This window comes from Rhinoderma darwinii, chromosome 3 (genome assembly GCF_050947455.1).
Source record: "Rhinoderma darwinii isolate aRhiDar2 chromosome 3, aRhiDar2.hap1, whole genome shotgun sequence".
NCBI lineage: Eukaryota > Metazoa > Chordata > Amphibia > Anura > Rhinodermatidae > Rhinoderma > Rhinoderma darwinii.
Genome location: NC_134689.1, coordinates 371,860,311 through 371,878,214, shown reverse-complemented (window position 1 = coordinate 371,878,214; position 17,904 = coordinate 371,860,311). Strand labels below are relative to the sequence as shown.

At 41.9% G+C, this 17,904-nt stretch overlaps 1 protein-coding gene across 1 annotated transcript in view; it reads left to right on the top strand.

The window, feature by feature from the left end:
• LOC142750507 (zinc metalloproteinase/disintegrin-like) overlaps positions 1–2,482 on the top strand; it is a 123,896-nt gene extending 121,414 nt beyond the window's left edge. The window contains exon 7 of the mRNA XM_075859509.1: positions 1,941–2,482. Within this exon, the coding sequence (XP_075715624.1) occupies positions 1,941–1,973 (33 nt within the window). The 3' untranslated portion in view covers positions 1,974–2,482. The remainder of the gene's footprint in view (positions 1–1,940) is intronic.
• Positions 2,483–17,904: the final 15,422 nt, after the last annotated feature.

Below are 17,904 nucleotides of genomic sequence, written 5' to 3'. Positions count from 1 at the left end.
AAGAAAATTAGACACATCAACTATACTGTGCCACTCATAGTAAAAAAAGAAACATCGTCCACGCAAAGCCTAAATCAAAAAGCCAAGAGTGTCACAATTTTCCAATGACAGCCAAAATGCATGCACCTATGACAGCTACATTGTCCCACCACATCTAAATGGCTCCAATGACAGCCACAAAGTCCTCAGTGCCAGCCACATTTCCCCCATATGACAACCACAAAGTCATCAATGCCCCCTATGCAAATCACCATTCCTTCAATACCTGCTAAGCCAACCAAAATTCCCACATGACAACCGTAGGGCCTGCCGTGCCAGCTACAAGACCTTAAAAAAAGCCACAATGCTTTTCAGGTTAGCCACAATGCACTCACAACACCCACAATGTACCTTATTCCAGCTACAATGCGCCATGCCAGCCACAAGGTTCTTATAATAGCCACATTATGCCCCATGTCATTTACATGGTCTCCTAAGTCACTAAAACCCCATGACACCCCCATTGATCCCATGACACATGCAATCTACGTTATCTCCACAAAAATGCCTTAATGGCAGCAACCACGCTGTCAGTGGCCACTATGCCAGCCACAAAGTCCCCATGCCAGCTACAGTGTACTTTATCCCAGCAGCAATGCCGGTGATACCCCTTATCCAAGCTACAATGACCACCCAAATGTCCTTTATTCAACACACTGGCCTCAGTATCTATATGCAAACTACAATTAACCACATGACAGCCACAAAGCTCCCATGTAAGGCATAATGCGCCAATGACACCAAGGCATTTACAATGCCCAATACTGGCAATAATGCTCCTATAAGAGTGACTATGCCCTCATGAAACCCACAATGTCATTTATAAGGGACACAATGCCACTATGACAGTCAAATGCCCTCCATGACAGCCACAAAGCCACCAGAAAATCAACAATCATGCGACCACAATGTACTTTATCCATGCAACAATGCTGTCAATGCCCCTTATGCCAGCCTGAAGGCCAAAATGGAAACCACCAAATGTCAATGCTCCTTTGCAAGCCACTATGCCTTTATTAAAGCCACAATGAACTCACTTTCCCCTTTGCTAACCAAGACATGACAGACACAAGTCCCCGTGCCAGCCATAATGACACATGCAAGCCACAATATCCTCATGACACTCGCTATGTCCCATAACCCAGTCATAATATCCTCAATGTTAGCCACAACTTCCTCCCTGCCAGCCAACCACAAAGCCCCCATTACATCCAATACCACGTGACAGCCATAATGCTTCTAACCAATATCCCATATGGCAGCTAAAATGTCCCCATGACAGATACAAAGTCCAGTGTCCCTTATTCCTTTCACAATGCCCCTTATCCAAACCACATTTCTCTCAATGCCGCCTAAGTTAACTGCAATACAACCATGACAGCCACAATGGCTTCAATAGCCCTATGACAACTACAATGCCCCATGACAGTCATTATGCCAGGAGCCACAATGCCACTATGCGAGCCACAATGTACTTTAGCGCAGACACAGTGCTGCCAATGCCTCTTATGCCAGCCCCAATGCCCCCATGATCGTAAATTGTCCTCCATGCCAGCCACTGTGCTCTAAATGCCAGCTAAATTGCCCCCATGAAATCAACAATGTTCAATTTCCCAGTCAAAATGCAGCCATGACATCTGCAAGGTCCACAATGTCCCTTATCCCAGCCACTATGCTCCATGATAATCTAATGCTCTCAATGCCAGACATATTGTCCTCAATGCTCCCTAAGCCAACATCAATAGAACCAGGACAACTAAAATGCCCCATGACAACCATTATGTCCTCATTGTCTATTACCCAACAAGAGGACATTAAATTGGCTGAATTAAACGTGGAGATTCAAAGATTGAAAGAGGAAACTAACAAACTATCCAGCTCACCAGATTTTTCCGTTCTAGAATCTAGAACACATAAATATATTGATCAATTAGAACAATCCATCATGGATACTAAAAAAAGCAAGTTCCTCAGAGATACAGAGGATTACGCCAAAGGAGAAGTTTTCAATTGGACCAGAAGGGACAATCTCTCTTATAAATCTAAATCCATTCTTAAAGACCGCAGGAGACCCAGATATCGTCACACCAGCCAACGCAGGGGAGCTTCAGCTCAACCGAGCCAGAAACCACAGATGGAGGAGAGGGGAATTCTGACCTTGACATGTCAAGAGAATCCGGATCATTTAGGCATTCTTTTCCAGCCGGACGTGGCCCCCCAAAAAACGGGGGCGCAGGGGGAGCAGGAAACACAGGAACAGCGGATACCATCTTACCACGTCGACTACGCAATCAGAGACTATGAGAGATTCTATGGATGTAATTAATTTATCTCAGACACCTCTTTCCTCCACTCATATTGAAGTACTTGCCCTTGGTCTTAATTTTGCCCCCAATAAAGATTTTGACATTTTTCACACACTGTTAGACATTAATAAATTTGTACGCAACTTAACCATCAAGAGGCACTTTTCCCCAGACACTGACACACTCACGGAAAATATTCTTGTCACTTAAGACATCGTTCCATGTGACAACAATGTTTTTCGTTCACTTATGTTTCATGAACAGGCTGCTCTCGTTGATTTAGATGATCTTGCAGGACAAAATGTGCTGCCCTCGGACACATTGGTTAGCAAATTTCCTATATCAAATCCAACTTATTATCCTATACAGTCTAGGACTGATTCAATGGATAGATTTCAGTCGATTATAGAGAGAGAGTTGCGTAAAATTGCTAACAGTAGTCAAAGATCTAAATCACAAAATAATCTCACCAGGGATCAGAGAGATGCAATAAAAGGTCTGAGGGACAACAAGGAGATCGTTATTCGCATGTCGGACAAAGGGGGGAGTGTTACTGTTATGGACCGTTGCATGTATACCAACCAAATAACAGAATTATTGAATGATACTGAGACATACATGAAATTAGATTCTAATCCCACCCTTTATTTTCAACAGCTTCTTTCTAAGTTGCTTAATAAGGGTTTAGACCATGGTATCATAACAAAAAAGCAATATGATTATCTGTTCATCAAGAACCCCATTACTCCGATTCTGTACGCTCTCCCCAAGACTCACAAAGGCATTATCCCTCCGCTGATGCGTCCTATTGTTTCTGGTATCGGGTCACACACAGAAAAACTTTCTGAGTGGCTCGATTACCTGTTACAACCTCTCGTTCAGAGAACCCCAGGACACCTTAGGGACACTAAGGATGTCTTACACATATTTGATAAAAAATTTTGGGAACCTGGTTTTTCCTGGCTGAGCTGTGATGTTGTGGCTTTATATACATCTATACCACATCATATAGCTATCCAAGCTTTACAGCATCACATATCAAAATATAGCGCGTATGATGAGATCCTACAGACCTTCATGTCAGAAGTTTTATTATTTCTTCTGACACATAATTTTTTCCATTATGAAGGACATTATTTTCTCCAAAATAGGGGAGTTTCTATGGGTGCCAAGTTCTCCCCCTCCATAGCCAACCTGGTTATGGCATGTTGGGAGGAAACCACCCTTTTTTTGGCACAAAACCCATTTTTCCAACATCTCCACTGGTATGGCAGATACATTGATGACCTCCTGATCATCTGGGACGGTGATGTATCTGCCATACCCAAGTTTTTGGAATTTCTCAATTCAAACGTTTTAAATTTGAAATTTACTCATACTCATAATTCAACTACCATTCATTTCCTAGATCTGACACTCACAGGGTTTGCAGGCAATAGTATACAAACAGAGATTTTCCACAAACCTATTTCAGGCAATACAATTCTTCATGCCACCAGCAGTCACCCCAGACATACTATCTCGTCTATACCCGTAGGAGAACTAACCAGGGCAAAAAGAAATTGCACCAATAACCAGGGTTTCCTATTAGAACAGAAAAAAATATGCAACAAACTTACTGATAGGGGTTATAGGAAATGGACATTGGACCGGGCCCAAACCATAGTCAATCTGAAGGACAGGAAGGATTTACTCTCTCTTGACAGGGGGAAGGCAAACAGTAACACATCTGTAATAAATAATACATTGCAACCAACACTTGTATTGCAATATAGCAACCAGTTTTCTGAGATCCGTGACATGGTACGTCGATACATCCCCATATTATTTGAAGATGCCAAACTTGAATCTATCCTAAAAAATGGTTTTCGTGTAGTCTCCCGTCGGGCACCAACTCTGGGAAATATTCTTTCCCCCTCATGTTTGCCATCAAACACCAAGCCTCCGACTTGGTTACACTATACAGGCTTTTATAAATGTGGATCACACCCCTGTAAGGTCTGTACGTTTAGTAAAACCACAAAAAAAAATTCTGATCACAATAATATTACTAACTTTCCAATTAAGACCCATATTAATTGTAACAGTGACCATGTAATCTATATAGTGGAATGCATACAATGCAACCTAAAATATGTGGGTTGCACTACAAGGAAATTAAAGGTTAGGATTCTTGAACATTTCAGCTACATTAGAAATCCAGCCATTGTCAACATTTCTAATGTTAGCAAACATTTTATCACCTGTCATAACCGAAACACTAATTTTCTCAAAATTTATGGTATAGAAAAAATATTTAAAACCACTAGGGGAGGCGATCTCAAACATAGATTACTGACACGGGAGGCCTTTTGGATTTACCATCTTAATACTAGATTTCCACAAGGTCTTAATCTTCGCAAGGAACTTATGTTTCACTATTGACATATATATATGCTCTGAATACTTGCTAGATTAACATCATCCATTTTCTATCTCCCTTTGTGTTCTTTTTCCCCTGTCATATATAGTCTTAATTATATAGTATTTCTATTACATATTACTTATGCCATCTTCCTTCCCTTCCAGTTTAGTCTGGCTCCTATGTGGTTTGTGGGTTATCTCTCCTACTGCCTGCCATATGCCATCTTGGATGGCCCGGGCGTTTACTAAAATAGGAACTATCAGTGTTTGGTTTCTCCTGGTTCTGCTTTTAGAACAACATAATTTAGATTATCAGTCTTGTCGGCTATTGGCTATATCATTCTATGACATGTGCTACTCTCAACATCAGAGTGTTAGCTTCATATTATCAAATTACTCGTATTGCTATACATTATACTGAGTTGTTACTAATATCCCTTTTTGTGTCCGAGTTATATTCGCTCACGCCACTTCCAAAGTTTCCCTTATGTGATTATTACATTCTTATCATCTTTCATCCAATTTTTCTTTTCTTTGGGAGTGAATTTGTCTAAATATATCTACATATGAATTAACAGATGTTTATAATCTCATTATAATATTCTATTTGAGCATTCATATTAGTATTTCTGGATCTAAGATGAACAATATTTATCCACCCTTCTATGATCGATATTTTCAGCTTATTTACGTCTAACCAAGATATCCCGTTTTTATGTTTCTTACTTTGTTCATGTCATAATTTCCTTCATCGGGATTTAGTTCTCTCTTTCATCAATGGTATCTATATATACTATCTTTCTGAGTTCACATCAATTTGGACAACTGAGTCATCCATTTATTGTTTCAGCAATTGATTGTACAATTTTACAGTACGGTTTGATTTTATAGCTGTCATATGTACGTCTGTATTATTATTTATTTATTTATTCGCTGTTATTCATTATTACATCATTATCGTTATTTTTATCATCTGAAATAACCCCCCTTTTTTGGGGGTTTTTCCTTCCAAATATGTGTTCTGTAAGATGATTATATGATTTATACATTTTTTCAGATATAATACTTATCTCCCGATGTCGGCATCTTATTTTAAATTTATTGTTGTAATTACACACATGTTATGTTTGCTTTCCAATGTATCCACTTATGTTTTCTTACTGCTGTTTGTTTCTCTTCAATTGATATTCTTTCTCTGTGGTTCTTTCTTCTTTTTTCATTTCAATTTTCCCATGTGTTTGCATTTGTCGGGTGAAGCTCTGCAAGCCTGAGTTACGTGACTCTTGGTCAATCATCCATTAAGTTTATTGCGTTTATATCTTTTTACACTATTAGTTTCTGATATATTCTAATACCGTCTAAGAACTTGGTAACAATGTTCCTAACACTTCTATAATAAAATAAATATTTCTTCATTTATCGTTTACGGAAGATTTGTTTCCGGTTTTTCAATCATTACACCTGAGATTGCCATTACGTCTCAGGTTTAACCTCCCACAATCTCAGGACATATATACACTCTTCCGGCTTGCAGGGGCTCACTTGACCTAGTCATGATTAAGAGCGCAGCTAGTGCTTGAAACGCGTAGGCTAAATTTATTTGCCACATACCACCACCTTGTCCCTCCTCCTGGTGTTTCTTTAAAGCTTCTCGTTTGCTTAAATCCAATAAAGTGGAAACCGAGCGTTTCCTAGTTACACCACGAATCGCTGGATCTTCTTGTTTTTTCTCCTCATTGTCTACTTTACCAGACACAATGCTTACCTAAAATCCACAATGCCCCCCCATGACAGCCACTATCCCCAAATTACTCATATGCGAGCCACAATGCCCTAAGTGCCAATTACAAATTTATCAAACAACCATAAAGCCCTCAATTCTATCTATGCCAGCATCAATGCCACCACAAACGCCACATTGCACTCCATATCAGCCACAATGGCCTGAATGCCTTTTTTGCATACCTCAATGCTCCCATGACAACTACAAAGTCCCTATGTCAACCACAATTCCTCCTATGGCAGCAATGCCCACGTGCCAGACACAGTGTTCCTCTGGAGCCATTATGCCCACATGTCTGCCACACTGTCCGTGAGCCCAGGCACAATATCTCCATTACAGCCACAATGTTCTCAATTCCCCTTTTGCCAACGAAAATGAAGAAATGGCACAATGCCCTCCATGCCTTTCACAATGCCATTAATAGCCCTATTCCAACTAGATTGCCCCCATTCTACGCACAATGCCCCTAATGCAAGAAGCAATGCCCACAGAACACCCACTATATATCTTATCCAAATAGCCAAATACCAGTCACAATGGCTCCCATTCAAGCAACAATGCACTCATAAGAGCCACTATGCCCCCATGACATCCACAATGTCCCTTATCCCAGCTACAATAGCTCTATTACAGCCACAAGTCCCACAATGCCAGCCACATTATCCTTAATGCCCCCTTAGCCATCCCACAATGCCAGCCACATTATCCTTAATGCCCCCTTAGCCATTCGGAATACAACCATGACAACCACAATTCACTTATTGCCTCTTAAGAGAACCATAATGCCCTAAGATAAACAAAATGATTTCATGACAACTACCACTTTCCCAAACACAATGCCCATTTTAATACCACATCTCCAACTAAGTCACAATGCCATCTAATGACAGCAACAATGCCTTCAATGGTAATTACAATTCCGCGAGGACAGTTACAATGTCCACATGACACCGGCTATATGTCTTATCCAAATAGCCAAATACCAGCCAAAATGGCTCCCATTCATGTAACAATGCACTCATGAGAGCCACTATGCCACATGACATCCACAATGTCCCTTATCCCAGCCACATTATTCTCCATGTCCTCTTAGCCATTCGGAATACAACCATGGCAACCACAATTCACTTATTGCCTCTTAATAATGCCCCAAGACAAACAAAATGCTCTAATGACAACTACCACATTCCCAAACACAATGCCCATTTTAATACCACATCTCCAACTAAGTCACAATGCCCTCATTGTTCACTTTACTAGTCACAATCCCAACACAAATATCACAATGCCTCCAAAAAAGTCACAATGTCCTCATGACAGCCACACTATCCCTAATTCCCAGTCACGATGTTACCATAAAAGCCACAATGTCCTCTGACAACAACATCATGGAATGCATCGTATTACAGCAACAATGTCTTCAATGCTAATTACAATTCCGCGAGGACAGACTCTATGCCCTCAATTCTCCCTATGCCAGCCACAATACCCTCCATACCAGCCAAAAATTTCCCATTGGGGAAGTGGAGATGGTGATGAATGTGTATGTTGGAATGTAAATGCAATGCACCCATGTGTAGAACACAAAGGCATTTACAATGCCCTTAAATATCTATAGCCAATATATGTACTACTAGACATATATCCTTATATACCGGGAAGGTATTACCACACCTCTGAAAGTCCAGAGATAGAAACTAGCCTGATAATTATCAGTAATTAATAATAATATTAATTACCAGTCATCTGATTCCTCTATTGCCGCTGTCTGGAGGATTCCATATCTTGCTTCTCTTCACTTTCAAATAGACACCTAGAAAAAAAAAATCAAGAAAGAGGTGTGATAATACATTCCAGGTATATGCTATAGATGTATTGGAAACAGTAAAGAGATTTTAGTGTGCCTAGTTTCTAATGAAACCCCCAAATATTTTAAGGGCCAATTAAACCCTTTCTATGATACATTCTGAGGAGCCAAATTAGAGATCCAACCTCAAGTCTTCCTATCCAAGAGTATGCACAAACCACCCCATCTTGACTAGAAGCTATAAGTAGGATATAATCAACTCTGATCACAATCCCAAAATTAGTCACCAATCACATCAAAGATCAGATGTCTAGAAGAAATAGCACTCTCCTCCACATCTGTATAAAACAGAAAACCATTCTTCAATCTATTCAGTGGACCATTTACAACTCATATATGACATGGGCCTAAATGTGACCTAGAGAGGACACAATATAGCTATTATCAGTCATCATGAAGAATATCACACATTCAACAAAGACCTCACATGCGCCAGTTTAAGACACAAAGTGATATCACTAGTAGCGAAAATAGCTAGATGCTGACTTGCAACTTGTGGCCAAATCACTAGAGAGGCAAAGAAAATTAGACACATCAACTATACTGTGTCACTCATAGTAAAAAAAGAAACATCGTCCACGCAAACCCTAAATAAAAAAGCAATGACAGTCACAATTTTCCAATGACAGACGAAATGCACCTATGACAGCTACATTGTCCCACCACATCTAAATGGCTCCAATGACAGCCACAAAGTCCTCAGTGCCAGCCACATTTCCCGCACATGACAACCACAAAGTCATCAATGCCCCCTATGCAAATCACCATGCCTTCAATACCTGCTAAGCCAACCAAAATTCCCACATGACAACCGTAGTGCCTGCCGTGCCAGCTACAAGACCTTAAAAAAAGCCACAATGCTTTTCAGGTTAGCCACAATGCACTCACAACACCCACAATGTACCTTATTCCAGCTACAATGCGCCATGCCAGCCACAAGGTTCTTATAATAGCCACATTATGCCCCATGTCATTTACATGGTCTCCTAAGTCACTAAAACCCCATGACACCCCCATTGATCCCATGACACACGCAATCTACGTTATCTCCACAAAAATGCCTTAATGGCAGAAACCACGCTGGCAGTGGCCACTATGCCAGCCACAAAGTCCCCATGCCAGCTACAGTGTACTTTATCCCAGCAGCAATGCCGGTGATAGCCCTTATCCAAGCTACAATGACCACCCAAATGTCCTTTATTCAACACACAATGGCCTCAGTAACTATATGCAAACTACAATTAACCACATGACAGCCACAAAGCTCCCATGTAAGGCACAATGCGCCAATGACAATGACATTGCGCTCAATGACACCAAGGTATTTACAATGCCCAATGCTGGCAATAATGCTCCTATAAGAGTGACTATGCCCTCATGAAACCCACAATGTCATTTATAAGGGACACAATGCCACTATGACAGTCAAATGCCCTCCATGACAGCCACAAAGCCACCAGAAAATCAACAAACATGCGACCACAATGTACTTTATCCATGCAAATATGCTGTCAATGCCCCTTATGCCAGCCCGAAGGCCAAAATGGAAAGCACTAAATGTCAATGCTCCTTTGCAAGCCACTATGCCTTTATTAAAGCCACAATGAACTCACTTTCCCCTTTGCTAACCAAGACATGACAGACACAAGTCCCCGTGCCAGCCATAATGACACCTGCAAGCCACAATATCCTCATGACACTCGCTATGTCCCATATCCCAGTCATAATATCCTCAATGTTAGCCACAACTTCCTCCCTGCCAGCCAACCACAAAGCCCCCATTACAGCCAATACCACGTGACAGCCATAATGCTTCTAACCAATATCCCATATGGCAGCTAAAATGTCCCCATGACAGATACAAAGTCCAGTGTCCCTTATTCCTTTCACAATGCCCCTTATCCAAACCACATTGCTCTCAATGCCGCCTAAGTTAACTGCAATACAACCATGACAGCCACAATGGCTTCAATAGCCCTATGACAACTACAATGCCCCATGACAGTCATTATGCCAGGAGCCACAATGCCACTATGCGAGCCACAATGTACTTTAGCGCAGACACAGTGCTGCCAATGCCTCTTATGCCAGCCCCAATGCCCCCACGATCGTAAATTGTCCTCCATGCCAGCCACTGTGCTCTAAATACCAGCTAAATTGCCCCCATGAAATCAACAATGTTCCATTTCCCAGTCAAAATGCAGCCATGACATCTGTAAGGTCCACAATGTCCCTTATCCCAGCCACTATGCTCCATGATAATCTAATGCTCTCAATGCCAGCCATATTGTCCTCAATGCTCCCTAAGCCAACATCAATAGAACCAGGACAACTAAAATGCCCCATGACAACCACTATGTCATCATTGTCTACTTTACCAGTCACAATGCTTACCTAAAATCCACAATGCCCCCCCATGACAGCCACTATCCCCAAATTACTCATATGCGAGCCACAATGCCCTAAGTGCCAATTACAAATTTATCGAACAACCAGAAAGCCCTCAATTCTATCTATGCCAGCATCAATGCCACCACAAACGCCACATTGCACTCCATATCAGCCACAATGGCCTGAATGCCTTTTTTGCATACCTCAATGCTCCCATGACAACTACAAAGTCCCTATGTCAACCACAATTCCTCCTATGGCAGCAATGCCCACGTGCCAGCCACAGTGTTCCTCTGGAGCCATTATGCCCACATGTCTGCCACACTGTCCCTGAGCCCAGGCACAATATCTCCATTACAGCCAGAATGTTCTCAATTCCCCTTTTGCCAACGAAAATGAAGAAATGGCACAATTGGCCCTCCATGCCTTTCACAATGCCATTAATAGCCCTATTCCAACTAGATTGCCCCCATTCTACGCACAATGCCCCTAATGCAAGAAGCAATGCCCACAGAACACCCACTATATATCTTATCCAAATAGCCAAATACCAGCCACAATGGCTCCCATTCAAGCAACAATGCACTCATAAGAGCCACTATGCCCCCATGACATCCACAATGTCCCTTATCCCAGCTACAATAGCTCTATTACAGCCACAAGTCCCACAATGCCAGCCACATTATCCTTAATGCCCCCTTAGCCGTCCCACAATGCCAGACACATTATCCTTAATGCCCCCTTAGCCATTCGGAATACAACCACAATTCACTTATTGCCTCTTAAGAGAACCATAATGCCCCAAGACAAACAAAATGATTTCATGACAACTACCACTTTCCCAAACACAATGCCCATTTTAATACCACATCTCCAACTAAGTCACAATGCCATCTAATGACAGCAACAATGCCTTCAATGCTAATTACAATTCCGCGAGGACAGTTACAATGTCCACATGACACTGGCTATATGTCTTATCCAAATAGCCAAATACCAGCCAAAATGGCGCCCATTCATGTAACAATGCACTCATGAGAGCCACTATGCCACATGACATCCACAATGTCCCTTATCCCAGCCACATTACTCTCCATGCCCTCTTAGCCATTCGGAATACAACCATGGCAACCACAATTCACTTATTGCCTCTTAATAATGCCCCAAGACAAACAAAATGCTCTCATGACAACTACCACATTCCCAAACACAATGCCCATTTTAATACCACATCTCCAACTAAGTCACAATGCCCTCATTGTTCACTTTACCAGTCACAATCCCAACACAAATATCACAATGCCTCCAAAAAAGTCACAAGGTCCTCATGACAGCCACACTATCCCTAATTCCCAGTCACGATGTTACCATAAAAGCCACAATGTCCTCTGACAACAACAATCACGGAATGCATCGTATTACAGCAACAATGTCTTCAATGCTAATTACAATTCCGCGAGGACAGACCCTATGCCCTCAATTCTCCCTATGCCAGCCACAATACCCTCCATACCAGCCAAAAATTTCCCATTGGGGAAGTGGAGATGGTGATGAATGTGTATGTTGGAATGTAAATGCAGTGCACCCATGTGTAGAACACAAAGGCATTTACAATGCCCTTAAATATCTATAGCCAATATATGTACTACTAGACATATATCCTTATATACCGGGAAGGTATTACCACACCTCTGAAAGTCCAGAGCTAAAAACTAGCCTGATAATTATCAGTAATTAATAATAATATTAATTACCAGTCATTTGATTCCTCTATTGCCGCTGTCTGGAGGATTCCATATCTTGCTTCTCTTCACTTTCAAATAGACACCTAGAAAAAAAAATCAAGAAAGAGGTGTGATAATACATTCCTGGTATATGCTATAGATGTATTGGAAACAGTAAAGAGATTTTAGTGTGCCTAGTTTCTAATGAAACCCCCAAATATTTTAAGGGCCAATTAAACCCTTTCTGTGATACATTCTGAGGAGCCAAATTAGAGATCCAACCTCAAGTCTTCTTATCCAAGAGTATGCACAAACCACCCCATCTAGACTAGAAGTTATAAGTAGGATATAATCAACTCTGATCAGAACCCCAAAATTAGTCACCAATCACATCAAAGATCAGATGTCTAGAAGAAATAGCACTCTCCTCCACATCTGTATAAAACAGAAAACCATTCTACAATCTATTCAGTGGACCATTTACAACTCATATATGACATGGGCCTAAATGTGACCTAGAGAGGACACAATATAGCTATTATCAGTCATCATGAAGAATATCACACATTCAACAAATACCTCACATGCGCCAGGTTAAGACACAAAGTGATATCACTAGTAGCGAAAATAGCTAGATGCTGACTTGCAACTTGTTGGCAAATCACTTGAGGAGGCAAAGAAAATTAGACACATCAACTATACTGTGCCACTCATAGTAAAAAAAGAAACATCGTCCACGCAAACCCTAAATCAAAAAGCCACGACAGTCACAATTTTCCAATGACAGGCAAAATGCACCTATGACAGCTACATTGTCCAACCACATCTAAATGGCTCCAATGACAGCCACAAAGTCCTCAGTGCCAGCCACATTTCCCGCACATGACAACCACAAAGTCATCAATGCCCCCTATGCAAATCACCATGCCTTCAATACCTGCTAAGCCAACCAAAATTCCCACATGACAACCGTAGTGCCTGCCGTGCCAGCTACAAGACCTTAAAAAAAGCCACAATGCTTTTCAGGTTAGCCACAATGCACTCACAACACCCACAATGTACCTTATTCCAGCTACAATGCGCCATGCCAGCCACAAGGTTCTTATAATAGCCACATTATGCCCCATGTCATTTACATGGTCTCCTAAGTCACTAAAACCCCATGACACCCCCATTGATCCCATGACACACGCAATCTACGTTATCTCCACAAAAATGCCTTAATGGCAGCAACCACGCTGTCAGTGGCCACTATGCCAGCCACAAAGTCCCCATGCCAGCTACAGTGTACTTTATCCCAGCAGCAATGCCGGTGATACCCCTTATCCAAGCTACAATGACCACCCAAATGTCCTTTATTCAACACACTGGCCTCAGTATCTATATGCAAACTACAATTAACCACATGACAGCCACAAAGCTCCCATGTAAGGCACAATGCGCCAATGACAATGACATTGCGCTCAATGACACCAAGGCATTTACAATGCCCAATGCTAGCAATAATGCTCCTATAAGAGTTACTATGCCCTCATGAAACCCACAATGTCATTTATAAGGGACACAATGCCACTATGACAGTCAAATGCCCTCTGACAGCCACAAAGCCACCAGAAAATCAACAATCATGCGACCACAATGTACTTTATCCATGCAACAATGCTTTCAATGCCCCTTATGCCAGCCCGAAGGCCAAAATGGAAAGCACCAAATGTCAATGCTCCTTTGCAAGCCACTATGCCTTTATTAAAGCCACAATGAACTCACTTTCCCCTTTGCTAACCAAGACATGACAGACACAAGTCCCCGTGCCAGCCATAATGACACCTGCAAGCCACAATATCCTCATGACACTCGCTATGTCCCATATCCCAGTCATAATATCCTCAATGTTAGCCACAACTTCCTCCCTGCCAGCCAACCACAAAGCCCCCATTACAGCCAATACCACGTGACAGCCATAATGCTTCTAACCAATATCCCATATGGCAGCTAAAATGTCCCCATGACAGATACAAAGTCCAGTGTCCCTTATTCCTTTCACAATGCCCCTTATCCAAACCACATTGCTCTCAATGCCGCCTAAGTTAACTGCAATACAACCATGACAGCCACGATGGCTTCAATAGCCCTATGACAACTACAATGCCCCATGACAGTCATTATGCCAGGAGCCACAATGCCACTATGCGAGCCACAATGTACTTTAGCGCAGACACAGTGCTGCCAATGCCTCTTATGCCAGCCCCAATGCCCCCACGATCGTAAATTGTCCTCCATGCCAGCTAATGTGCTCTAAATGCCAGCTAAATTGCCCCCATGAAATCAACAATGTCCCATTTCCCAGTCAAAATGCAGCCATGACATCTGCAAGGTCCACAATATCCCTTATCCCAGCCACTATGCTCCATGATAATCTAATGCTCTCAATTCCAGCCATATTGTCCTCATTGCTCCCTAAGCCAACATCAATAGAACCAGGACAACTAAAATGCCCCATGACAACCACTATGTCCTCATTGTCTACTTTACCAGACACAATGCTTACATAAAATCCACAATGCCCCCCCATGACAGCCACTATCCCCAAATTACTCATATGCGAGCCACAATGCCCTAAGTGCCAATTACAAATTTATCGAACAACCATAAAGCCCTCAATTCTATCTATGCCAGCATCAATGCCACCACAAACGCCACATTGCACTCCATATCAGCCACAATGGCCTGAATGCCTTTTTTGCATACCTCAATGCTCCCATGACAACTACAAAGTCCCTATGTCAACCACAATTCCTCCTATGGCAGCAATGCCCACGTGCCAGACACAGTGTTCCTCTGGAGCCATTATGCCCACATGTCTGCCACACTGTCCGTGAGCCCAGGCACAATATCTCCATTACAGCCACAATGTTCTCAATTCCCCTTTTGCCAACGAAAATGAAGAAATGGCACAATGCCCTCCATGCCTTTCACAATGCCATTAATAGCCCTATTCCAACTAGATTGCCCCCATTCTACGCACAATGCCCCTAATGCAAGAAGCAATGCCCACAGAACACCCACTATATATCTTATCCAAATAGCCAAATACCAGTCACAATGGCTCCCATTCAAGCAACAATGCACTCATAAGAGCCACTATGCCCCCATGACATCCACAATGTCCCTTATCCCAGCTACAATAGCTCTATTACAGCCACAAGTCCCACAATGCGAGCCACATTATCCTTAATGCCCCCTTAGCCATCCCACAATACCAGCCACATTATCCTTAATGCCCCCTTAGCCATTCGGAATACAACCATGACAACCACAATTCACTTATTGCCTCTTAAGAGAACCATAATGCCCCAAGACAAACAAAATGATTTCATGACAACTACCACTTTCCCAAACACAATGCCCATTTTAATACCACATCTCCAACTAAGTCACAATGCCATATAATGACAGCAACAATGCCTTCAATGCTAATTACAATTCCGCGAGGACAGTTACAATGTCCACATGACACTGGCTATATGTCTTTTCCAAATAGCCAAATACCAGCCAAAATGGCTCCCATTCATGTAACAATGCACTCATGAGAGCCACTATGCCACATGACATCCACAATGTCCCTTATCCCAGCCTCATTACTCTCCATGCCCTCTTAGCCATTCGGAATACAACCATGGCAACCACAATTCACTTATTGCCTCTTAATAATGCCCCAAGACAAACAAAATGCTCTCATGACAACTACCACATTCCCAAACACAATGCCCATTTTAATACCACATCTCCAACTAAGTCACAATGCCCTCATTGTTCACTTTACCAGTCACAATCCCAACACAAATATCACAATGCCTCCAAAAAAGTCACAATGTCCTCATGACAGCCACACTATCCCTAATTCCCAGTCACGATGTTACCATAAAAGCCACACTGTCCTCTGACAACAACAATCACGGAATGCATCGTATTACAGCAACAATGTCTTCAATGCTAATTACAATTCCGCGAGGACAGACCCTATGCCCTCAATTCTCCCTATGCCAGCCACAATACCCTCCATACCAGCCAAAAATGTCCCATTGGGGAAGTGGAGATGGTGATGAATGTGTATGTTGGAATGTAAATGCAGTGCACCCATGTGTAGAACACAAAGGCATTTACAATGCCCTTAAATATCTATAGCCAATATATGTACTACTAGACATATATCCTTATATACCGGGAAGGTATTACCACACCTCTGAAAGTCCAGAGCTAGAAACTAGCCTGATAATTATCAGTAATTAATAATAATATTAATTACCAGTCATTTGATTCCTCTATTGCCGCTGTCTGGAGGATTCCATATCTTGCTTCTCTTCACTTTCAAATAGAAACCTAGAAAAAAAAATCAAGAAAGAGGTGTGATAATACATTCCAGGTATATGCTATAGATGTATTGGAAACAGTAAAGAGATTTTAGTGTGCCTAGTTTCTAATGAAACCCCCAAATATTTTAAGGGCCAATTAAACCCTTTCTGTGATACATTCTGAGGAGCCAAATTAGAGATCCAACCTCAAGTCTTCCTATCCAAGAGTATGCACAAACCACCCCATCTTGACTAGAAGCTATAAGTAGGATATAATCAACTCTGATCACAACCCCAAAATTAGTCACCAATCACATCAAAGATCAGATGTCTAGAAGAAATAGCACTCTCCTCCACATCTGTATAAAACAGAAAACCATTCTACAATCTATTCAGTGGACCATTTACAACTCATATATGACATGGGCCTAAATGTGACCTAGAGAGGACACAATATAGCTATTATCAGTCATCATGAAGAATATCACACATTCAACAAAGACCTCACATGCGCCAGGTTAAGACACAAAGTGATATCACTAGTAGCGAAAATAGCTAGATGCTGACTTGCAACTTGTGGCCAAATCACTAGAGAGGCAAAGAAAATTAGACACATCAACTATACTGTGCCACTCATAGTAAAAAAAGAAACATCGTCCACGCAAAGCCTAAATCAAAAAGCCAAGAGTGTCACAATTTTCCAATGACAGCCAAAATGCACCTATGACAGCTACATTGTCCCACCACATCTAAATGGCTCCAATGACAGCCACAAAGTCCTCAGTGCCAGCCACATTTCCCCCATATGACAACCACAAAGTCATCAATGCCCCCTATGCAAATCACCATTCCTTCAATACCTGCTAAGCCAACCAAAATTCCCACATGACAACCGTAGGGCCTGCCGTGCCAGCTAGAAGACCTTAAAAAAAGCCACAATGCTTTTCAGGTTAGCCACAATGCACTCACAACACCCACAATGTACCTTATTCCAGCTACAATGCGCCATGCCAGCCACAAGGTTCTTATAATAGCCACA